This window comes from Nomascus leucogenys, chromosome 10 (genome assembly GCF_006542625.1).
Source record: "Nomascus leucogenys isolate Asia chromosome 10, Asia_NLE_v1, whole genome shotgun sequence".
Taxonomy (NCBI): domain Eukaryota; kingdom Metazoa; phylum Chordata; class Mammalia; order Primates; family Hylobatidae; genus Nomascus; species Nomascus leucogenys.
Window position 1 is genome coordinate 53,485,398 of NC_044390.1, and position 25,239 is coordinate 53,510,636.

Below are 25,239 nucleotides of genomic sequence, written 5' to 3' on the forward strand. Positions count from 1 at the left end.
AGAGGAACAGAGACCCAGGGAGAGAAAGAGAACAGGCAGCAGAGTCAGAGAGACAGAGACGTAGAGACAGAGGAAGAGAGATACTCAGAGAATAGGACCATCTGCCCGGTGCTGGTGCCGGGCATACACACAAGAGCTTGCATTTGCCTGTACTTGCTTGAGTATTGCAGGGAGGCGTTTGCCCAGGTTACCAGGGCAGGAATGTCCATGCGTGGGTGGCGGGGGCACGTGCACCATTTCAGTGCAGGTGGGGATCTGCACAGGAGGAAACCTGCTTGGGGGGCCGCCGTCGCCCCTTGTCCCCCTGCAACGAGGAGGTGTGGGGCGGGGCGCCCCTTCCCGGAGCCAGGCCCTTTAACGCCCCCCCCAGCCCGCAGCGCCCCCGCCCCATCAGGCGTCCCGGGGCTCCGCCTGCCCGCCCCGCATCAGCACCACGTCAGGCGCTGTCCGCGCCCCCGGTGCTGAACCAAGATGGCCGGTGGCGGCCGGGCCCCGGCGTGAGCCAAGCGCGGGCTGCAGCCGGGAGATGCCCCAGCCCAGCGGCCGCTGAGCCCGACCCGACAGAGCCGGCCCGGCCGCCTCCGGCCCGCCTGCGAGTCCGGAGACATGTCTCTGCTTTGCGTTGGAGGTAGGAGGCAAGGCTGGGGGTCGGGGGACCCGTGTGGACGCGGGCGGGACTCGGGGTCCGCGTGGATGCGGCTCCCAGGGGGATCCTGGGGGGTGACCCGAGTCCAGGCGGCTGGGCTTTTGAGAGGGGTAGCCCTTGTCGACGCAGCTGGGCCCCCTGAGGGGGTGATCCGTGTAGACGCGGCAGGGCTCCCGGGGGTCCTGGTGGCCGCTGCTGGAGGGGTCGTGTGGACGCAAGTGGACGCGGCTGAACGCGGAGGCCCGTGTGGACGTGGACGGGTATCCGAGGTTCTACCCGGAAACGATCTAGACTGGGGCGTCTGTGTAGACCGGGCTTTTAGAGGGTCAGTGCGGAAGAGTCTGGGCTGGGTAGTTTGATTGAAGCCTGCAGGGGTACTTGGAAGGGGTCTGGTGTTGTGGGCTGGGTTGCGGGTCCTCATGGACGCGCACCCGGCTGGAAATTCGAAGGAGAGTGCGGTGGGAGGATTCTCCAAGCTGTGGGGATGTAAGATATAGGTAGAGGGGCTTGGCCATCAGGACATCCACGAGTTCGAGGACTCTCCCAGCCCTGGGTGTAAAGAGGACTGGGGTGGGGGGAGTGTGGAGACAGGAGACCCCTCCCAACGTCCAGAGAGGGCTGTGACTGGAGGTCTGGGGGCGCTTTTCCAGTTAACTCTTTGGCCTCCCGAGTGAGGGGGTTGGAGGAATGGCCAGAAGGTCTTCCCGCTCCCTGCCCCCTCCGGTTCTCCCAAACACGTTTCAGGGCCTTCTCGGCAGGGAGCCTACTTCTTGGAAGAGCAATGTCCCCTGGTCCCCCTCCTGGCCCATCCTCACCTCACCCACTTTGCGCTGGAGAGAGGGAGGGAGGGAGACGTGAGGTGGGGGGGGAGAGCTATTTTGGGGCCAGAACGCCATCTGCACAGAGGCCCACGCCCAAGCCCACGCTCTGCGTTGGGGTTGGAGGAGGGAGGGAGACGTGGGAGGGGCATGACCCCCCACCCCACACCTTTATGGCTCTGGGGTTGTGGGGAAGCCAGCCCAACCGAACCCAGGCGTTCTGGGCACTCCCGTTTGAGAACTCAAGCTCTGGGAGATCTTGGGCGTCAGGGGTGGAGGTGGACCGCCGTTCCACGCCTACAGAGCTCCGAACCCCTGGTTCTTAAGGACTGGGGTCCCCTCATCACTCCCACCCATTTCAAGAAGGCTGGGGTGGGGGAAGGGGTGTGTCTGCCAAGCCTGAGACGGCAGGCTTCGGGAGACCTCGGGCGACAGGAAGCGTGTGTGTGCTGAACTCCTGCTGCCTGGACACAGGGTGGGCAGGCCGGGGAGCCGGGAACCGCCCCCGCCGCCCCTCCTCCTCCCTCCCCTCCCCCTCGGCCGCTTCATTCACAAACCCTGCCCCGCCCGCCAGCTCCCCGCCGCGGCAGCTTCCGAGTGCAAATCAGGCCGGGCTGGGCCGGCGTGGACGCGGGTGTTCTTAAAGGGACAGGGGCTTACTTTCTCTAAGCTCGTTTCTGCTGGACGGGGCTGGGGGTGGTGGAAGAAGGGTCCCTAGGGTCAAAGGTCAACTCCTCCATCCCCTAGCCTCCAGGCCTATGAAGTTAGGGGAGTAGGGAAGTGAAGGAGACCCCTAGGCGGCCCCCACCGCCTAGGCCTGAGGACGGAATGGGAGAAGAACTTGAATGTCCAGACCCCCTACTGACCTCTCCCCCTGCTCTAAGTAGCCGGGCTCTTAAAGGTGGCACTGGAGGAGGTTCCGACGTGGGTGTTCCTGGCTGACTCCTCTATCCTCTCTCTTTTTCCCCCAACATCCCGCCCCACCCCGCCTCACATCCTCCAACTTGGGCTTCTCTGGAAGGTTTGCCTAGTGGAGTGGGGGGGCGGGGATCTCACCCTTAATGCTGACGCAAACAGGAGGCTCGGCTGCGGGGGTGGCATTAAGGGGGGGCAGCAGGAGGCAAGAGGGATGAGGCTTCCAGAAACAGAGACGTTGGGGGAGGACTGTGCTGGATTCTGTGGACTTTATAGGGAGGGGCCCGGCTGAGTGGAGAGGAATCGCTGGGAGGGGCAAGGCTGGGGAAGAGGTTGACAGGGGTGGGAGGTAAGGCCCTGAGGTGTAAAGGGAGGTGTGAGGTTGGAGTGAGGAGGAGTAGGAGGCAGGGAGGGGTGGGGAGAGGGAGAAGTGCTGGGTGAGGCCAGTCTCCCAGGGAGAGGTGGGATGGTGCCCAGAGAGGGGAGGGGCTGGGATGGCTGAGTACGAGAGAAGTTGGGGTGGGCTTGGCAGGAGTGAAGCTAGGCTGAGATGGGTTGCCGTGTTGCCTGAGCTCAGCTGAGGAAATACCTGCCCCCTCTCCCCTCCACCAGGGACCCACAGGAGTTTGCCAATCCCTACACACATTCATACCCAGACTTGTTCCTGTGTGGACACAAATGCTTAGGATGCATGAAGGCTCTACACAGACCATGTGCTTGGGAAGGCACATTCCATAGGCACACGTGTGTACTCAAACGCCTGTGTGAACACAAGCATACATGTGTATATAGGACACAGTCTGCCACTACAGATATAGTCCCGGCAACACACGTGTGAGTGTGTCTGCCAGCACGCAGATAGATATACCCATGTGTCTGATGAATGTTCACAATATACATGTCACATAAAGATCCACCCATGTCCAGCCGAGCGAGGTGGCTCAGGCCTGTAATCTCATCACTTTGACTTTGGGAGGCCAAGGTGGGCAGATCACTTGAGGTCAGGAGTTCAAGACCAGCCTGGCCAACATGGTGAAACTCTGTCACTGCTAAAAAATACAAAAAATTAGCCAGGCGTGGTGGTGCGCACCTGTAGCCTCAGCTACTCGGGAGGCTGAGGAAGGAGAATCACTTGAATATGGGAGGTGGAGGTTGCAGTGAGCTGAGATCCTGCCACTGTACTCCAGCCTGGGCAACAGAATGAGACTCTGTCTCAAAAAAAAAGATTCACTCATGTCCTAACACTCAGACATGTACCCATACATATCTGTTAAGGTCCCCAACCCCATGAAGCACACATATATTCATATAAGCACATGTCAAAGCCATGTGTATACACACATGACAACACCTTCCTGGACATTCAAAGCAGCCCCTTTCAACAAGTGGATGATGACGCATGCAAGTAAATACACATTTGAGTATTTCATTGCACACAAGTGCATACGTGTATGCAGATAAACAAATACAGCTGCCACAGAATTGCATCCATGTACACATGCAAATGTCAATATGTGTGTTTTCCACCTAACATATCACCCACAAGCTCACACACCAGTGTGTCTCTGATGTAGTGACACCCCACTCCTAGACACACATGTGCAGACTTCCACCTGCACTTAAATGGTGCACATACTCTGCACACATGCACACATGCACACTTACATCCATGTACAGGCAGGCACCTGCCTGCCCTGGTAAGATGAGCCAACTACTGCTGCAAATACCCAAGCAAGTACAGGCAAATGCGAGCTTTTGTGTATACACCCAGCACCAACACAGAGCAGACCACCTTGTATGGTGTATGGGCCTTATCTCTGCCCCCCTTCATTTATTTATTGATGTGGAGCCCCGCTGCTCCCCAACATCTTAATCCACTCACTAGGTCTTGGCAGCATCCTGAGGCTGTGAATGGCAAATGCCACCTGGTTCCTTCGTGAAGTCACTCATTTTATTTACTCAACAAGCATTAGTTGAGCACCTACTGTATACCAGGCACTATTCCTGGCTCTGGGGACCCAGCCCTATTCCTAGCCATCACCCCTGCACCTCCCATGGGGTTAGAATGAAAGAGATGAGGGAGGGCTAAGGGAGATGAGGAGTGGGGTATCTCTCTTCCTCTGGGAAGCCTACCCTGATTCCACCACCACCATTTACTTGAGTCTCAGAAGATGTGATGAGGGGGAGATGAGCAGGAGGGAGATGGTGCTCTGGGTGGAGGGAACAGCATGAGCAAAAGCATGGTGGTGTGAAGGGTCAGTTCCACATCTTCCTATGTGCCTCACAGCATTTTGCACAGGCCACTTGGTGTTTTGTTTTGTTTTGAGACAGAGTCTCACTCAAAGCCTGTTACTCAGGCTGCAGTGCAGTGGCATGATCTCAGCTTGCTGCAGCCTTGACCTCCAGGGCTCAAGTGATCCTCCTGCCTCAGCCTCCCAAGTAGCTAGGACTATAGGCATGCACCACCACACCCGGCTGACTTTTTTTTTTTTTTTTTTTTTTTTTTTTTGCAGAAACAGGGTTTTGCCCTGTTGTCCAGGCTGGTCTTGAACTCCTGGGCTCAAGTGATTCACCCTCCTCAGCCTCCCAAAGTGCTAGGATTACAGGTGTGAGCCACCACGCCCAACTGATGTTTTAAAGGCTCTATAAACATTTTATGAATAAATGACATGAACAAATCAGTGAATTTAGGTGAGGGTGGGTTTGCTTCACAACTTACAATAATATCAACAACAAACCCCATTTATCCAGCTTTTTTGTTTGTTTGTTTGTTTGTTTTGTTTTTTTGAGACACGGTCTCTCTCTGTCACCCAGGCTGGAGTGCAGTGGTGTGACCTCGGCTCACTGAAACCTCCACCTTCTGGGTTCAAGCAATTCTCCTGCCTCAGCCTCCCGAGTAGCTGGGATTACAGGCATGTGCTATCACGCCTGGCTAATTTTTGTATTTTTAGTAGAGATGGGGTTTCTCATTTCTACCAAAAATACAAATACATCTCTAGTGGCCAGGCTGGTCTCGAACTCCTGACTTGAAGTGATCCTCCTGCCTCGGCCTCCCAATGTGCTGAGATTACAGGCTCGAGCCACCGTGCCCAGCCCAGCATTTCATAGGCATGATGTTAAGGATTTTTATGCTCATGCCCTCTTTAACTCTCACAGTAGCCCCATTGTACAGATGAGGAAAACTGAGACTCAGGGAGCTTTAGCAACTTGCCTGGTGTAACAGAGCCAGAGGTGGAGCTGACTGACTCCATAGCCTACTGGGGTTGGCGGGAGAAGGTTGAGCCTTCTCTCAGCCCCCAGGACCTCGGAGACAGCCAAATCCCTTCTGTGGAGTGAGGATCTGCCCTGGGATTGCCTTCTTCTTTCTATTTATTTATTTCTTTGAGACAGAGTCTGGCTCTGTTGCCCAAGCTGGAGTGCAGTGGCACAATTTCAGTTCACTGTAACCTCCGCCTCCCAGGTTCAAGCAATTCTCCTGCCTCAGCCTCCTGAGTAGCTGGGATTACAGATGCACACCATCATGCCCAGCTAATTTTTTGTATTTTTAGCGGAGACAGGGTTTCACCATGCTAGCCAGGCTGGCCTCGAACTCCTGACCACCAAGTGATCTACCTGCTTTGGCCTCCCAAAGTGCTGGGATTACAGGCATGAGCCACCATGCCCAGCCAGGATTGCTTTCTTCTTTCATGCATCTAGTAAACAGACATGTCACAATCTCTCCATTCATCAGGGCTATTCCCCTGCCACTTGCCTAAGAAGCCTTCACACATCCCTCTGTTCCTGGCTACTCAGTCCCTGATACCCTCCAGCTAGGAGGAGCTGCATCTAGGTCTTAGCTCCTACCGTCCTCATGGGATGCCCTCCAGAGTTGCATCTTCAGGGCTGCAGCCTAACCCTTTCCCTAACCTGGCCTCACTTTTCTTCCACATACAATGGACCTCTTCTGCAAGGTGCCAATAAGGGCATCCTGGGTCCAGCAGGCCTGAGTGTGAATTCCTAAGTCCACCACTTCCTGGCAAGTCCCATATCCTCTGCATTCCTTGGTGTGCTCATCTGTGGAATGGGCACAGGAGTAGCATCCACCATCTACGTTTGCCAGAACTCTCTAATGAGGCTTGCAGAGCCCTTGGCATGACTCCTGGCTTATGGGAAGGCCCAATAATCGTGAGCAAAAGACATGAAAAATCAATGATGGGCCGGGCGCAGTGGCTCACTCCTGTAATCCCAGCACTTTGGGAGGCCAAGGCGGGCAGATCACCTGAGCTCAGGAGTTCAAGACCTCCCTGGGCAAAATGGTGAAACCCCGTCTTTACTAAAATACAAAAAAATTAGCTGGGTATGGTGGCGCGCACCTGTAGTCCCACCTACTCAGGGGGCTGAGGCACGAGAATCGCTTAAGCCCTGAAGACGCTTAAGCCCCGAAGACGGAGGTTGCAGTGAGCCGAGATCGCGCCACTGCACTCCAGCTTGGGCTACAGAGTGAGACTCCGTCAAAAAAAAAAAAATTAATGATGATGTTTTTGTTAATGGAGACTAAAAGCTTTCTGGAAGGCGGTTCTGAGTGTAGGACATTTCCGAGAGTCCACTGCATTCTGAGGCCTGAGGAGCGCTCCAGGAAGGGTCCCCAGGCCCACTCGCAGGAGGGAGCCGAGTTCATTGAGGGTACAAGGGCGGGGACCGAGCATTCAGCACCGTGGACAGCGCCTGCCCGCGCCTTGGGGACAGCTCTTAGCTCAACCACCCAGGGCTGCTGGAGGAGGTGACGTCATTCCTTCCATGAATTACTATTTAATGAGCACCTACTATAGGCTAGGCCTAGTTCTAAGTGGTACATGGTAAACAACACCCATAGAAATCCCTGATTCCTGAAACTCTCTGGAACTCCAGGTTCTTGGTGTTTTTTACACTGAAGGCTCAGTCTGGCTCTGGTCTATTTGTGTCAACGGAGGATAAGGGTCCTCATTTAGTCTCTCCCAGATGCGAAACCAGCAGAGCTGAGGTCTTTTATCCTAAAGCCCATCCATCTCCCGCTGAAATGCCCTCCACCAACATCACACACAAAACGATCAAATCTCCTATAATCTATTTCTGGATTCCCTATGCTTCCTCCCCTCCCCCAAGCTAATCCTGGGGTGGGTGGGCTTTCAGAAGCCCTAGACGGCTGGATCTCCACCTCCTGTCTCCCCACCCCATCCCACGTGGCAGGTCAGGAAGCGAGTGCCCCAAGACTAGAGTCTTCCTTAATTAGAATCCAGGGTCAGTCAGCCATGTGGTTCATGCCTATAATTCCAACACTTTGGGAGGCCGAGGGGGTCGCTTGAGCTTTGAAACCAGCCATGGCAACATAGTAAGACCCCATCTCTACAAAAGAAAAAAAAAATAGCCAACCATGGTGATGCGCACCTGCAGTCTCAGCTACTCGGGAGGCTGAGTGGGGAGGATCACTTGAACCTGGGAGGTCGAGGCTGCAGTAAGCCATGATCACACCACTGTCCTCCAGCCTGGAGCCTGGGCAACAGAGAGAGACCCTGTCAAAAAAAAAAAAAAAAAAAAAAGAAAAGAAGAAGAAGAGAAAAGAAAGAAAAAGAAAAGAATCCAGGGTATTCAAATCCTAGAATCCAGGCCAGGGACACATTTACAACACAACCAAATAATAAAAACAGTAATGATACCAGTAATAATAATAATATATAAATGACACTATAATCATCATTCTGCAGAAGGGGTGAGGGAGGAAGAGGAGGGAAGAAGAGGAGGAGAAAGGAGAGGGAAGGGAGATCAGACACTCCGTCTCCCCATTTTCCATGATGCAGAAACTGAGGCGTGAAGCCAGGCTGCAGGGATGTCCCGCAGCCTGAACTCCTGCCTCAGCCTCCCCGGGTTCAGCCACTTCATTCATCAGTCAGCGCTGCTGGGGGGCCCCAAAGACCTTTGAGGCCGCATGACGCGGTGTCTTCACCCGCTCGTCGCTGGGGACAGCAGGGGCACCCCCCTCATCCCCGCCCCCCTGCCGCCGGCGCGCCGCCCACGCCCTCCGCGCGCCCACGCTATAAATAGCCTCACGCGTGTGACCCGAAGCCCGCCGGGGAAGGGTGGCGCTTCCGCCCCGCTGACCCTGATACAGCAACCCGGCGCAGGCGGGGAGGTGGCGGGATGTGACGACGAAGACGGTGACTCAGGGACCATTTACTGGCCGGGGAAGACAGGGAGAGAAACTCGGTTCCTTCTCTGAGCCCCCTTCCTCCTCCAAGCCCCTCCTCCTGAGACAACCCTACCCTCTGCGCCCATCCCCTTCCCGAATCCCCTCCCTCACCGCGAACCCCCTTCCCTCCTGAGAACCCCCTCCCCACTCTCAGCCCCCTTTCCTGTCCCCTTTTCCCTCTGAGACCCCTCTCCCACTCGGAGCCCCAGTGATGAAAAATCGTGGTTTACCTCACCCTGGACCTCGGCAGGGGGCTAAGGGCAGGAGCCTGGCTTCAGCTGTCAGAGGGTACAGCCCTCCAGCCGGTCCCCCACTGCCTGAGGACCCCAACGGAGACCATTCCCCTCCAGCCAAGAGAGGCTGCGGGAAGGAGCTGAAGCTTAGGGAAGAGGAGCCGGATTGACCAAGGGAGGGGCACAAGAAGGGCAGAGACAGTGAGAGAGAGAAGGAGAGAACAGAGACCAAAATAAGATGACCAGTGTGGAGAGAAATAGAACAGGGAGGAGGGAGATGAGAGACAGGGATTGGGAAAGAGAGAGAGAGAGACAGAACAGATCAAGGAGCTACTGGGCTCCCCTCTGAGCCTAAATCCATGGTTTATAAAACGGGGCACAGTTGGAGGAGCTTCACGTGAGCCCAGCCCAGGCTACACCCCAGTGAGCTCCTTGTATCACCCCCCAGAGCCTGCCACTTTCCCACCCCCATATGCATCCCTACTTTTCTCCCCCAACTGCCCCTCCTCTCCCCAGTGTCTCCTCCACCTGCCTGCCCTGCCTAATGGAAATCTTTCCCTCTCTCTCTTTTATTATGATTATGATTATGATTATTATAATATATATTTTTTGAGACGGCGTCTTGCTCTGTCGCCCAGGCTGGAGTGCAATGGCACGATCTTGGCTCACTGCAGCCTCCGCCTCCTGGGTTCAAGCAATTCTTCTGCCTCAGCCTCCCGAGTAGCTGGGACTACAGGCATGCACCACCACGCCTGGCTAATTTTTGTATTTTTAATAGAGACGGGGTTTTACCATGTTGCCCAGGCTGGTCTCGAACTCCTGACCTCATGTGATCCACCCGCCTTGGCCTCAAAGTGCTGGGATTACAGGTGTGGGCTACCGCGCCCGGCCTCTCTCTCCCTTTTAAATTATTATTTTTAGACATGGGATCTTACTACATTGGCCAGGCTGGTCTTGAACTCCTGGGCTCAAGGGATCCTCCCACCTTAGCCTCCCTAGTAGCTGGGATTACAGGCATGTGCCTCTATGCCTGGCACTCTCCCTGTCTCCTTGTGTCTCTGTCTATTTCTCTCCATCTGTCCAGACTCTCCTCTCTTGCTTTCATGCCCATCATTTCTTCCTCTCTCATCTCCCTTCCTCTCCCCGTATGAGTCCCTCCAGCTGTGGGTGCCTTTCTCAGCCTCTGTCAGCATGCTCTCCACCCCCGATCCCGTCATTCTACCTCTTGCCCCTTCCCCTGCCCACCCCCTTCACAGAGAGTCCCCACGCCTGCAGGCTGGACCTCCTCCAGGAGCCAGGCCCAAAGCTCCTGCTGGGCACATTCCTGAGTGTTCCTGAGCCTCTTTCAGTCCCAGAGGTGAGGTGCTGGGTGGGTGCCCTCCCTGGGGGCTGGGTGGGGCTGAGGATGTGAGAGAAAAAACCAAACCTAGAAAAAAAAAAAAAAAAGACAGAGATGGAACCAGAGATGAAGGCCCAGAGAGAGGGGTTCACTTGCCCAGGGTCACACAGCTCTGGAATCTGAACCTGGCTCAAACCAGCAATCACCTCTCTCAAGGCCTAGCCAAGGGCTGCAGTGCAGTGGCACAATCTCGGCTCACTGCAACCTCTGCCTTCCAGGTTCAAGCGATTCTCCTGCCTCAGCCTCCTGAGTAGCTGGGATTACAGGTGTGTGCCACCACGCCCAGCTAATTTTTGTATTTTTAGGAGAGACGAGGTTTCCCCATGTTGTTCAGGCTGGTCTCGAACTCCTGACATCAAGTGATCCACCTGCCTCGGCCTCCCAAAGTGCTGGGATTACAGGCATGAGTCACCGCACCTGGCCAGGAACAGACAGTCTTTACTGACATGTGTTTAGGGCCATCGCACTTGCCCTGCTCGTTACGGGAATTCTCTCTTCACTGGCTCCACTCAGGTGCCTTTTGTGAGACAGAAATTCAAGCAATGAGGACAGAGATACAAACCCGGGATGGGAGGCTGTGACATCTGCCCATAGAAACACAATTCTGTTTCTAGGAATTTATCCTTCAACTTGCTAGTACACGCTCTTCAAGACATACTGAAAAAACATGAAGGATTAGAACAGTGGGTGTCAAATGCTACCATTTGTCTTGGAAATCAAGCAAAATGAACGTGGGTATGGTTGCCGACGCATGGATCATCTCCAGTGGTACAAGGAACTGCCAACGTTGATTGCGTTTGCGAGGGAGACGAAGGGCTGGGATGGAAAGAGCTTTATTCTCAGTGTCTCATCTTTTGGTTGTTTCGGATTTTACAACATGTGCATGCATTGCCTACACAAACAAAGACACTAATTTGAAAAGGAAAAAGGGAGAAGAAAAGAGGGAGGAAAGAAAAGGGGCCGGTGCGGTGGCTCACACCTGGCATCCCAGCACTTTGGGAGGCCAAGGCGGACGGATCACCTGAGGTCAGGAGTTTGAGACCAGCCTGGCCGACATACAGTGAAACCCCGTCTCTACTAAAAAATACAAAAATTAGCTGGGCATGGTGGTGCACACCTGTAGTCCCAGCTACTTGGGAAGCTGAGACAGGAGAATTGCTTGAACCTGGGAGGTAGAAGTTGCAGTGAGCTGAGATGGCACCACTGCACTCCAGCCTGGGCAATAGAGCAAGACTCTGTCCCTCAAAAAAAAAAAGAAAAAAAGAAAGGAAAGGGAGGGAAGAGCTCAGTGTGGGAGAAGATTGGGGGTGGGAGTAGAGAATTAATGGAGGAAAAAGATGTGGGGGACAAAAGCAAGGTGTGAGAGGTGTTGGCAATGGAAACTGAATACCTGTTGAGAAGAGCCGGGAGGGGGCGACATGGCTTTGAATCTCTTGGGGCTGTGGGATTATGTGTGAAATGTGAGAAGACTGGACCTCAGCGGGGTGCCTGACATATATTCAGGTTACACCTCCCACAAGCAAGTGGTGCTGGACAATCTCTGTCAACCCTCCAGCCAGGACCCAAGTGTCTCCCCGTACATTACTTTTGGTTGTTGTTGAGACAAGAGTCTCACTCTGCTGCCCAGGCTGGAGTGCAGTGGCATGATCTTGGCTCACTGCAACCTCTGCCTCTTGGGTTCAAGTGATTCTCCCGCCTCAGCCTCCTGAGTAGCTGAGACTATACGTGCCCGCCGCCACACCTGGCAAATTTTTGTATTTTTAGTAGAGACAGGGTTTCACCATGTTGGCCAGGCTGGTCAGGAACTCCTGACCTCAGGTGATCCACCTGCTTCAGCCTCCTAAAGTGCTGGGGTTATAGGTGTGAGCCACCGAGCCTCGCCCTCCACATGCATTTTGAGAGCCAGCTCTCTGGGTTGCTTTTTCTCACCTCACCCAGCCTTCTTTGAGGCTTCCCCAAACCCTGGGAGCATTTGACATCGCAGACTGAGCTGGACAATCGACGGAGAGGTCTTGCTGACCTGTCGGGGCTGGTGGAGTCATCAGAGATTGTCTTTATCTTCACCTTCCTCTTCTCCACCTCCTCAACTTCCCCTCTTCTTCTGGGGCAATCCTGGAGGGCTTCCTGTAGGAGGCCTCTCCCACCATCTGCCCAGCTCTTTCTTCTAATCTTGTTCAATTGTGGGTAAAGGCACAGCTAGTTGGGAGCTTGGGGAGTTTGATGGGGACAGGGGATGGAGGGAGAGGGAGGGGTAGGGAATGCTCTTAGGGTCCAAATTTCCTTCCATTCTAGGGTTGCCTGTGCTCATCTGTCTGATGGCTTCTCTCTCTCCCTCTCATCCCTGCCTCCTCTTTCCTACCTCTCCTCCTCCCCTTGTCTCTGTCTCTGACATTGCTTCTATCTTTATCTTTTTTAACATCTGTCTCTTTTGCTTTTTATCTTTGCCTGTCTCTCCTCTGTGTCTTTCTCCTTATGTCTCTATTTTGGTGTGTCTCTGAATCTCTCTGTATCTCTGCCTCTCTCCTCCCCACATCTCTCCCCATCTCCCTTCCCTATCTCTGTCTCTCTCCACAGTCAAAAAAGCCAAGTTTGATGGTGCCCAAGGTAAGTGGCTTCTCTTGCTGTCCTGTCCCGTGTTGTCTGTCTGTCTGTCTGTCTGTCTGTCTCTTGGAGAGATTGGGGAGGGGGTCCCAGCCCAGACTTAGAGTTGGGCTTTATGTCTTCTGAGCATCAGGAGAGGGGTCAGAGGGTTAAATAGGGGGAGGGGCAGCCCTTGGCCTGGGGGTCCCTGCAGTTTGTATGGAGGTCCCCAGGTCTCCCCAGCCATCCTTGGAGAGTCTGTAAGGGGTGGGGCTTGCCCTGAGCCAATGGCTCTCCCCAGGGTCCTAAGAGGCAGAATGGGGACTCTTAGATGGGGCTACAGGTGGGAAAAATGAGGCTCAGAGAGACAAAAGGAGTTTCTTTCTTTTCTTCTTCTTTTTTTTTCTTTTCTTTCTTTCTTTCTTTTTTTTTTTTTTGAGACAGTCTCCTTCTGTTGCCCAGGCTGGAGTGCAGTGGCATGATCTCAGCTCACTGCAACATCTGCCTCTGGGTTCAAGAGATTCTCCTGCCTCAGCCTCCCAATGAGCTGGGATTACAGGCGCCCTCTACCACACCCAGCTAATTTTTTTATTTTTAGTAGAGATGGGGTTTCGCCTTGTTGGCCAGGCTGGTCTCAAACTTCTGACTTTAAATGATCCGCCCGCCTCAGCCTCCCAAAGTGCTGGGATTACAGGCGTGAGCTACCGTGCCCTGCCTTTTTTTTTTTTTTTTTTAAATTTTTATTTTTTGAGGCTGGAGTGCAGTGGTGCAATAATGCCTTACTACAGCCTCAACCTCCCAGGCTCAAGCAATCCTCTCACCTCAGCCTCCCAAGTAGCTGGGACCACAGGCATGCACCACTGCCCCCAGCTAATTATTTTTTGTATTTTTAGTAGAGATAGGGTTTTGCCAAGTTGCCCAGGCTGGTCTTGAACTCCTGGGCTCAAGCAATCCTCCTGCCTTGACCTCCCAAAGTGCTGGGATTACAGGCCACTGCGCCCAGCCTGCAAAGGAGGTTTCTTACAGTCAATTTTGTTCCCCTTTTCTGGGACCTCAGTCTTTTTAGCCGAAAACCAATGACATGGTCATTTCGAAGCAGCTGGATGAAGTATCCCAAAATTCCACGTTTCTCCACACTGAGGCCCCTCCCTTGTGCCCTGAGGGTGGGGTTATGGGTTAGGGGGTAAGTGGCCCAGAAATTCCTGAGGGGATCACAGCAGATGGTCTAGAGCTTGGGAAGGGGCATTGGAGAGTCCCTGAGCCCCAGCGCTGACCCCTACTCTCACTGCCACAGAGAAATTCAACACGTACGTGACCCTGAAAGTGCAGAATGTCAAGAGCACGACTATCGCGGTGCGGGGCAGCCAGCCCAGCTGGGAGCAGGATTTCATGTTGTGAGTCTGCGGCGTCTGGCATGACCTCAGCTCCTGGCATAGTCCAGCACCTCACTGGCCCCTCAGGGCAGAGCTGGACACCGGGGAATCCCGGGTGACTCCCCTCTGTCCTCCCTCTTCCTGTGTCCACCTTATCACCTTCGCCTCCAAAACACATCCCCAATCCAATCACTTCCCTTGGTCTCCGCGGCCACCAGCCAAGTCCCTGCTGTCCGCCAGCCTCCGCCCTGGCCTCCTGTGCCATCCACCTCCTACAATCTGTTCTCCTCCAGGCAGCCGGGGGATATTTTTAAAACTGCAAATCACATCCTGTCACTCCCATGTTCCAAACTTGTCCGTGGCTCATCGACCTCACAATAAAACCCACAGCCTTCCCCCTGGTTCCCACCAGGTTCTCGCTCTATCTCCCTCACCTACCCCAGCCACACCCACCTCTGCCCCTTTCTCCAGCACCTCCCAGCTTGTTCTTGCCCCAGGGCCCTTGCACTTGCTCTCTTGTCCCCAGCTGGCTCTTCTCCTTCAGGTCTCAGCTTGTGTCACCTCCTCAGTGAAGCCCTCCCTGACCACCACCTCCAAGCTACAATTTCAGGGCATCATGCCTTCCCAGGCCTTGCCACCAATTTTGTTTGTTTGTTTGTTTGCTTGTTGTGAGGCAGAGCCTCACTCTGTTGCCCAGGCTGGAGTACAGTGGCGTAATCTCGGCTCACTTCAACCTCCACCTCCCAGGTTCAAGTGATCCTCCTGCCTCAGCCTCCCAACTAGTTGGGATTACAAGCGTGTGCCACCACACCCAGTTAATTTTTGTGTTTTAAGTAGAGATGGTGTTTCACTATGGTGGCCAGGCTGGTCTCAAACTCCTGGACTCAGGTGATCCGCTCACCTCAGCCTCCCAAGGTGCTGGGATTATAGACGTGAGCCACTGCGCCTGGCCAATGGATTTTTTTTTTTTTTTTTTTTTTTTGAGATGGAGCCTCACTCTGTGGCCCAGGCTGGAGCGCAGTGGTGCAATCTCGGCTCACTGCAACCTCTGCCTCCTGGGTTCAAGCTATTTTCCTGCCTTAGCCTCCCGAGTAGCTGGGACTACATGTGCGTGCCACCATGCCCGGCTAATTTTTGTGTATTTAATAGAGACCAGGTTTCACCATGTTGGCCAGGCTGGTCTTGAACTTTTAACCTCAGGTGATCCACCCGCCTTGGCCTTCCAAAGTGCTGGGATTACAGGCGTGAGGCGTGAGCCGTGAGCCACCGCACCCAGCCAACTATATATATGTTTTTTTTTTTTGAGACTGAGTTTTGCTTTTGTTGCCCAAGCTGGAGTGCAATGGCGTGATCTTGGCTCACTGCAACCTCCGCCTCCTGGGTTCAAGTGATTCTCCTGCCTCAGCCTCCCGAGTAGCTGGGATTACAGACATGCACCATCACGCCCAGCTAATTTTATATTTTTAGTGGAGACGAGGTTTCTCCATGTTGGTCAGGCTAGTCTCAAACTCCCAACCTCAGGTGATCCACCCATCTCGGCCTCCCAAAGTGCTGGGATTACAGGCGTGAGCCACTGCAGTTGGCCATATTTTAAAAATACATTCCTTAAGATAAATCTTTGGTAAACTGTAAATTCAGTGAATCTCACATTTCACCAAGTTTCCTGCTCCCCCGAATCCACAAATGTCTAGGGCGAGGCCTGCAGGGAAAGTGCTTTGAGGTGGGATCGTGTCCTCATATCATTAGATGGAGATCACACTGGGAAGGACAGAGGTGCCCCGAATGTCCTTATCCTGGGGATAAAGGGAGCTATGGAGGGTATTTGAGCCTCTTCCTCACTTACCCAGCATGGTCAGGGTTGGCGGGCCCAAGGAAGGGCTCAGAAAGATGAAGGTGCAGGCGATGTGTAACATCTGTCCCCACGCCGTCCTTTCCGGCTTTGAATCCTGGTTCTTTTGTGATACACTGAGCTCTTAACTTCCCCCACTGGCCTCAGTTTCCCTCTATAAAATGAGAACCACCATGTTACCCTACCACCTAGGACACTCCCAGGCCTAGGTTTGAATTGCAGTATGCTGTGTGTTCTCAGGCGAATGAACTAACCTCTCTGGGCCCCCGTTTCCTCCCTCCTGCTCCCTCGATGCCCCCTCTCCTTTTTCCACAGTGAGATTAACCGTCTGGATTTGGGACTGACAGTGGAGGTGTGGAACAAGGGTCTTATCTGGGACACAATGGTGGGCACTGTGTGGATCCCACTGAGGACCATCCGCCAGTCCAATGAGGTGAGTGGTGGGTGGCCTGAGGGTGAGGAAGGAGGAGTGCCTTGCAGAAGCCCAGAGACCAGTGGGCTAAACAAGATGGGCATTTATCTCCTATCCCCTGACAATATCAATGTAGACACTTGGGATTGCCACGAACCTTCCAAAGTCACTAGGGCCTATACACCTTCCATCTTGCTCTGCCTGTCTCTCCATGTGGCTTCCACCTTGTGGCCCCAAATGGCTGCTTTAGGCTCACCATTGCATCTTCATTCCAACCACGGAAAGGTGCTGGTTGTGGGGGATGGGGGTGGTTCATGCACATCTCATTGGCCAGAACTTAGACATGTGGCCAACACCTTGCTGCAAGGGATTCTGGGAAATGTAGTCCTAGGCTGGAAAATGTAGTTCTAAGCTGTGCAACCCTTGGAAGGAGAAAAGGGGTAATGAAGGCAATTGGCACTTTGTGTCCCAGATGGGCAGCAGCAGGAAGGTTACACCAGCTCATAAGAAGGTGCTAGGTAACAACCCTGGCCCCTCAGCTTGTGCATCATGGTCAGCAGGTAGTAGTGATGTCTATTTTTTATTTAATTATTTATTTTTGAGACAGGGTCTCACTCTGTTGCCCAGGCTGGAGTGCAGTGGCATGATCATGGCCCACTGCAGCCTCGACTTCCCAGGCTCAAGTGATCCTCCCACCTCAGCCTCCTGAGTAGCTGGGACTGCAGGTGCATGCCACCACGCCCCCCTCATTTTTTTTGTATTTTTAATAGAGACAGTGTTTTGCCATGTTGCCCAGGCTGGTTTCGAACTCCTGGGCTCAAGCAATCCGCCCACCTCAGCCTCCCAAAGTGCTGGTATTACAGGTGCAAGCCACCACGCCAGGCCGTGGTCATGTCTATTCATCTGTCCCACAGCCCAATCCCTGGCCTCCTGACCTTAAGTCTCAACCCCTCCATACTGACCCCAGGAAGGTCTTATTAGCTGGAGCTCTGATCTGTCCTCCCCTGTCCATCTGCCTTGGGAGGCCCTTCAGATGGCACCTGCCCACTAGTCTCATCTCTCCCCCCACTCCAACCTCCACTCTTCCCAGATTCCACCCTCTGAACCTTCGTATAGTGTGTTCCCTGAGCTTCAAGTGTCCTCTTTTCCATCACCTTCTAAATTCCCATGTGCCCTCCTCCAGGAAGCCCTCTCTGACTTCCCTCTGGATCCTTTAGCCCTCCTTCCTCCCTCTGGGCTAGCTATGACCTCATGGGGCTGGGGGTGCCTGTGTCCTGCCCTGTTTCCCAGGGCTATGGGCTCCTCAGGGGCCAGGGTGATGATGGCTGGGGCCTCCTGGGGACCCTGGCATCACCCAGTATGAACCAGGCATAGAGGAGGGACTGGAGACTGTTTTTTGTTTGTTCGTTTTTGTCATTTTATTTTATTTTATTTTATTTTACTTTGAGACAGAGTCTTGCTCTGTCACCCAGGCTGGAGTGCAATGGCATGATTTTGGCTCACTGCAACCTCCGCCTCGCTGGCTGTAGTGATTCTCCTGCCTCAGCCTCCTGAGTAGCTGGGATTACAGGTGCCTGCCACCACACCCAGCTAATTTTTACATTTTTAATAGAGATAGAGTTTCACCATGTTGGCCAGGCTGGTCTTGAACTCCTGATGTCAAGTGATCCGCCCACCTCGGCCTCCCAAAGTGCTGGGATTACAGGCTCCCGCCACCACACCCAGCTAATTTTTGCATTTTTAGTAGAGATGGGGTTTCACCATGTTGGCCAGGCTGGTCTTGAACCCCTGACCTCAACTGATCTGCCCACCTTGGCCTCGAAAAGTGCTGGGATTACAGATGTGAGTCACCGCACCTGGCCAGTGTTTGTTTTTGAATGAATGAATGCAGAGGGATGAAATGGTTGCAACAATCTAGGTAAGTGAGTCTAAAAGGAAGCCTTGGCCGGGCACGGTGGCTCACACCTGTAATCCCAGCACTTTGGGAGGCCGAGGCAGGTGGACTGCCTGAGCTCAGTAGACCAGCCTGGGCAACATGGTGAAACCCAGTCTCTACTAAAAAATACAAAAAATTAGCCGGGTGTGCTGGCACGTACCTGTAATCCCAGCGGCTCAGGAGGCTGAGTTAGGAGAATCACTTGAACCTGGGAAGCGGAGGTTCCAGTGAGCTGAGATCACGCCACTGCACTCCAGCCTGGGTGATAGAGTGAGACCTGTCTCAAAAAATTAAATTAGGCCAGGCTCGGTGGCTCATGCCTGTAATCCCAGCACTTTGGGAGGCCTAGGCGGGTAGATCACAAGGTCAGGAGATCGAGAACATCCTGGCAAACATGGTGAAACCCCGTCTCTACTAAAAATACAAAAAAATTAGCCAGGCGTGGTGGCGGGCACCTGCAGTCCCAGCTACTCGGGAGGCTGAGGTGGGAGAATGGTGTGAACCCGGGAGGCGGAGCTTGCAGTGAGCCGAGATCCCGCCACTGCACTCCGGCCTGGGCGACAGAGCAAGACTCCGTCTCAAAAAAAAAAAAAAATTAAAATTAAAATTAAAATATATAAAAGGAAGCCTTGAGGGAGACCCAAAATTCCCTCGATGGCCCTTCAAGTGTGAGGGAGGCCTGGTCACCTGGGGCAGCAGAAAGTGGATTCTACCGAAGATCATTCCCATTTGAATAATGAACAGACCGAGGTTCAGGGTGGACCCCACTTGCTCAAAGGCTCATGTTCCTGAACGAGGGGAAATGGGCTCGCTCTCCTGGGGGACTTTCTCCGTGGACGATGGGAGGTTCCAGGGCTTTTATCCGAAGTCAGAGTCTCATAACCTCTTATCAAGGGTGGGGAATGACCATGTCGGGCTGGGACTGCCCCTACATAACCCCTAGGGGCTCCCCCTCTGGGTCCTTTGCTCTGGGTTCCCCTGACTCACCATGTGGCCCTGGACTGAGACCTTCCCTTCTCTGAGTCTCAGTTTCCTCATGTGTAATATGGGGACACAGCCAGGCACTGTGGCATGTGCCTGTAGTCCCAACTACTGGAAGCTGAGGCAGGAGGATCATTTGAGGCCAGGAGTTCGAGATGAGCTTGGGCAACATAGTGACACCCCATCTCTAAAAAGAAAGAAAGAAAGAGAGAGAAAGAGAGGAAGAGAGGAAGGAAGGAAGGAAGGAAGGAAGGAAGGAAGGGAAAGAAAAGAAGAAAGGGAGGGAGGGAAGGAGAAAGAAGGAAAGAAGAAAAGAAAGAAAGAAAGAAAGAAAAAAGAAAAGAGGGAGGAAGGAAGGAAGGAAGGAAGGAAGGAAAGAATCACTTGTACCTGGGAGACAGAGGTTGCAGTGAGCCAAGATCACACCATTGCACTCCAGCCTGGGCAACAACAGTGAAGCTCCATCTCAAAAAAAAAAAAAAGGGGGCCGGGTGTGGTGGCTCACACCTGTAATCCCAGCAGTTTTGGAGGCCGAGGTGGGTGGATCATGAGGTCAGGAGATCGAGACCACCCTGGTTAACACGATGAAACCCCATCTCTACTAAAAATACAAAAAGTTAGCCGGGCGTGGTGGCGGATGCCTGTAGTCCCAGCTACTCGGGAGGCTGAGGCAAGAGAATGGCGTGAACCCAGGAGGCGGAGCTTGCAGTGAGCCAAGATCGTGCCACTGCACTCCATCCAGCCTGGGCGACAGAGCGAGACTCTGTCTCAAAAAAAAAAAAAAAGAAAAGAGAAAAGAGAGAGAAAGGAAGGAAGGAAAAGAAAGGAATAAAGGAAGAAAGGGAGGAAGGGAAAGAAAGGAAGGAAGGAAGCAGGGAGGGAAGGAAGGAAGGAAAGAGAGAGAGGAGACATGACTTTTGTTTTGGGGTAGGGGTGAGAGGGATGTCTCACGTGAGAGTAGGGGCCCTGGGGACTAGTGACCAGCAGATTCCTGACCCACACACCTCCTCCCTCAACCCCCAGGAGGGCCCTGGGGAGTGGCTGACGCTGGACTCCCAGGTCATCATGGCGGACAGCGAGATCTGCGGCACCAAGGACCCCACCTTCCACCGCATCCTCCTGGACACGCGCTTTGAGCTACCCTTAGGTGAGTACAGGGGCCCGGGACCTTCACCCAGCCCCAGCCCCACTTGTAGACTCACTCAGCTATTCCAGGAGAGTGAACAGGCCTGGGTAGGTCTAGCTGACCCTTCAGGCTGAGAATGAGGGTCCTTCGCGCCAGAAGAGAGTTTCTTGGGTTGCAGAGAACAGGGATGTGAACCTGCTGCGTGCGGGCCATGACCTGGGCCCCGTAGCTTCCCAGTGAGCTGCAAATGCTTCACGACCCAGGGTGTTCAGGGTTGAGCTATCCTGGCTGTTCCTTGATGATGCCTGAGGCTGCAACAGTGAGCTGGGGATAGGAAGAGAGACAGACAGAGACAGAGAGATGGAGAGACAGAGAGAGACATGTAGACAGAGGCTGAGAACAGATAGTCCCCTCTTCCTTTCCTGGAAGCACCTTGAGTCTCTCCACCTCATTCTTGTAAGAACCCGTGGCTGGCCAGGCATAGCTTCTCATCTCTGTAATCCCAGCACTTTGGGAGGCCGAGGGGGGAGGATCATTTGAGGCCAGGGGTTTGAGACTAGCCTGGGCCATCTAGTGAGATCCCATCTCTATGAAAAAGTTAAAAATTCACCAGGCATGGTGCTGCGTTTCTGTAGTCCCAACTATCTGGGAGGCTGAGGCAAGAGGATGGCTCAAGCCCAGGAGTTTGAGGCTTCAGTGAGCTGTGATTGTGCCACTGCACTCCAGCCTGGGTGACAGAGCGAGACCCTGTCTCTAAAAAACTAAAAATAAAAACAATGGGCTGGGCGTGGTGGCTCACGCCTGTAATCCCAGCACTTTGAGAGGCCAAGGCGAATGGATCACCTGACGTCAGGAGTTTGAGACCAGCCTGGCCAACATGGAGAAACCCTGTCTCTACTCAAAATAACAAAAAAATTAGCTGGGCCTGGTGGCACACACCTGTAATCCCAGCTACTTGGGAGGCTGAGGCAGGAGAATTGCTTGAACCCAGGAGGCGGAGGTTGCAGTGAGCTGAGATCATACCACTTCACTCCAGCCTGGGCAACAGAGTGAGATTCCATCTCAAGAAACAATTAAAAAATTAAATAAAAACAATGGCTTCCCCACCCTCGTAAAGGCTAGGACCCATCTCCTCTCATCCTCCAACTATTCTCCATCCAGCTCTGGGAAGAGGGGCATCAGAGGCACCACGGTACCTCCCCTTCATCTCCATCCACCCTCCCAAGATCACAGACCAGCCCACCCCTACTTCCGAGGCTTTGCCAAAGACCCCAGAAGCCAGGGCCCGGCTGGAGCTCAGTAGGCCTGGAGGATGGAGGCTGAAGGGCAGGGAGGGGCTTCCAGGCTCATGGACAGGGCTCTGCTTACAGACATTCCTGAAGAGGAGGCTCGCTACTGGGCCAAGAAGCTGGAGCAGCTCAATGCTATGCGGGACCAGGATGAAGTGAGTGTTGGGGTGGGAGGGGGCTGTTTTCTTCCTTGTTTCTGTCTCTGTCTCCCCACGATTTTCACTTACAGATGCTGTTTCTCTCTGAGCTTGTCTTTCCCTGCATCTCTGTTTCTAACTCTTTGTAACCTGACTGCATCCATGACCCATGTGGTCCAGTCTCTAGACAATGTTGGGGTCAAGAAACATGCAGAGGCCACGTGCAGTGGCTCACACCTGGAATCCCAGCACTTTGAGAGGCGAAGGTGGGCAGATCACCTGAGGTCAGGAGTTCAAGAGCAGCCTGGCCAACATAGTGAAACCCCGTCTCTACTAAAAATACAAAAAAAAAAAAAAAAAAAAAAATTAGCCAGGCTCAGTGGCTCACACCTGTAATCTCAGCAATTTGGGAGGCCGTGGCGGGCAGATCATTTGAGTTCGGGACCAGGAGTTCGAGACCAGCCTGGCCAACATGGTGAAACCCCGTCTCTACTAAAAATATAAAAAATTAGCTAGGCATGGTGGTGGGCTCCTGTCATTCCAGCTCCTTGGGAGGCTGAGGTGGGAGAATCACTTGAATCTGGGAGGCAGAGGTTGCAGTGAGCCGAGATCATGCCTGCCTGGGCGACAGAACAAGGCTCTGTCTCAAAATAATAACATTGATAATAATAATAAAATAAAAAAATTTATATTTCATTTGGGGGGTACATGAATGTATTGCATGATGCTAAGATTTGGAATTCCATGGTATTACTCAAATTGTAAACACAGCACCCAACAGGTAGTTTTTTCACCCTTGTCCTGCTCCCTCCTTCCTCCCTTCTGGAGTCCCCAGTGTCTACTGTTCCCATCTTTTTTTTTTTTCTTTTTTGAGACGGAGTCTTGCTCTGTCACCAGGCTGGAGTGCAGTGGCGGGATCTCGGCTCGCTGCAACCTCCACCTCCCAGGTTCAAGTGATTATCCTGCCTCGGCCTCCCGAGTAGCTGGGACTACAGGTGTGTGTCACCACACCTGGCTAATTTTTGTATTTTTAGTAGAGATGGGGTTTCACCGTTTAGCCAGGATGGTCTTGATCTCTTGATCTCGTGATCTGCCCGCCTCGGCCTTCCAAAGTGCAAGGATTGCAGATGCAAGCCACGGCACCCAGCCTACTGTTTCCATCTTTATGTCCATGAGCACCCAATGTTTAGATTGCACTTATAAGCAATAACATGTGGGATTTGGTTTTCCGTTTTTGGATGGATTCGCTTAGGATACTGGCCCCCAGCCACATGCATATTTGTACAAAGGACATGATTTAATTCATTTTTATGGTTGTGTAGTTCTCCATGGTGTATAGGTACCACATTAAAAAAAAAAAAATCCAAGCCGGGTGCAGTGGCTCACGCCTGTAATCCCAGCACTTTGGGAGGCCAAGGCAGAAGGATCACCTGAGGTCAGGAGTTCAAGACCAGCCTGGCCAACATGGTGAAACCGTCTCTACTAAAAATAGAAAAATTAGCTGGGCATGGCGGCATGCACCTATAATCCCAGTTACTCGGGAGGAGGTTGCAGTGAGCTGAGATTATGCCACTGCACTCCAGCCAGGGAGACAGAGTGAGACCCCGTCTCAAAAAAAAAAAAAAAATCCAGTCCACCATTGATGGGCACCTAAGTTGATTCCATGTCTTTGCTATTGTGAATAGCGCTGCCATGAACATACATGTGCATGTGTCTTTTTGTAGGATAATTTCTTTTCCTTTAGGTATATACCTAGTTGTTTGTTTGTTTGTTTTTTCGAGACGGAGCCTCCCTCTGTTGTCCAAGCTGGAGTGCAATGGCACAATCTCGGCTCACTGCAACCTCTGCCTCCCAGGTTCAAGTGAATCTCGTACCTCAGCCTCACAAGTAGCTGGGATTACAGGCGCATGCCACCACGCCCAGCTAATTTTTTGTATTTTTAATAGAGACAGGGTTTTACCATGTTGGCCAGGCTGGTCTCAAACTCCTGACCTCAAGTGATCTGCCCACCTCGGCCTCCCAAAGTGCTGGGATTACAGGTGTGAGCCACTGCACCTGGTCCCTAGTCTTTTTTCTATCTCCATTTCTCACTTGTTGTCTGTCTCTCTCTCTCTCTTTCGTGTGTGTGTGTGTGTGTGTGTGTCTTTCTCTCCTTTTCTCTCTTACTCCCTGTGTCCTTCTCATAGAGAAGGAGAGAATTTGGGAGGTAGAGGGAAGTCGGGATGGGACAGAACAGAGGACTATCCTGGTCCCCTGGCCTTTGGCCCCTCTGAGATAAGCCCTTTCTCCTTCCCCCACCCCTTCAGTATTCGTTCCAAGATGAGCAAGACAAGCCTCTGCCTGTCCCCAGCAACCAGTGCTGTAAGTACTTCTTGATTCTTCCTTAGGCATCAGCTGAAACCCTCATCCCTCCCCTACCCCATGACCGTCCTGTCTAAAGGCTCCTCCAGTCTGGAGACACAAGTCCTGAGAGTGCAGTGTCCACTTACAGTGGATTAGAAATTAGTGTTCTGAGGCTGGGCATGGTGGCTCAACACTGTAATCCCAGCACTTTGGGAGGCCGAGGTCAGGAGTACGAGACCAGCCTGGCCAACAGGGCAAAACTCCATCTCTACTATAAATACAAAAAAATTGAACAGGCGTGGTGGTGGGTGCCTGTAATCCCAGCTACTCAGGAGGCTGAGGCAGGAGAATTGCTTGAACCCAGGAGGCAGAGTGTGCAGTGGGCCAAGATCATGCCACTGCACTCCAGCCTGGGTGACAGAGCGAGACTGTGACTCAAAAAAAGAAGGAAGGAAAGAAAGAGAAAGAGAGAGAGAGAGAAAGAAGAAAGAGAGAGAGAGAGAAAGAAGAAAGAAAGAAAGAAAGAAAGAAAGAAAGAAAGAAAGAAAGAAAGAGAAAGAAAGAAAAAGAAAGAAAGAAAGAAAGAAAGAAAGAAAGGAGGCCGGGCACGGTGGCTCACGCTTGTAATCCCAGCACTTTGGGAGGCCGAGGCTGGCGGATCACGAGGTCAGGAGATCGAGACCACGGTGAAACCCCGTCTCTACTAAAAAAAAAAAATACAAAAAAAAAAATTAGCCGGGCGTGGTGGCGGGCGCCTGTAGTCCCAGCTACTCAGAAGGCTGAGGCAGGAGAATGGCGTGAACCCAGGAGGCGGAGCTTGCAGTGAGCCGAGATCGTGACACTGCACTCCAGCCTGGGAGACAGAGCGAGACTCCGTCTCAAAAAAAAAAAAAGAAAGAGAAAGAAAGAGAGAGAGAGAGAAAGGAAGGAGGGAAGGAAGGAAGGAAGGAAGGAAAGAAGGAAGGAAGGAAGGATGGAAGGAAGGAAGGAAGGAAGGAAA

The 25,239-nt window shown here is 53.0% G+C and overlaps 1 protein-coding gene across 7 annotated transcripts in view; it reads left to right on the forward strand.

The window, feature by feature from the left end:
• Positions 1-440: 440 nt before the first annotated feature.
• UNC13A (unc-13 homolog A) overlaps positions 441-25,239 on the forward strand; it is a 90,720-nt gene continuing 65,921 nt past the window's right edge. For all 7 annotated transcript variants that reach the window (XM_030820459.1, XM_030820463.1, XM_030820464.1 and 4 more), the window contains exons 1-7: positions 441-628; positions 12,788-12,817; positions 14,088-14,187; positions 16,331-16,448; positions 20,368-20,491; positions 21,841-21,914; positions 24,203-24,257. In XM_030820459.1, coding sequence (XP_030676319.1) covers positions 607-628; positions 12,788-12,817; positions 14,088-14,187; positions 16,331-16,448; positions 20,368-20,491; positions 21,841-21,914; positions 24,203-24,257 — 523 coding nt within the window. In that variant the 5' untranslated portion in view covers positions 441-606. The remainder of the gene's footprint in view (positions 629-12,787; positions 12,818-14,087; positions 14,188-16,330; positions 16,449-20,367; positions 20,492-21,840; positions 21,915-24,202; positions 24,258-25,239) is intronic.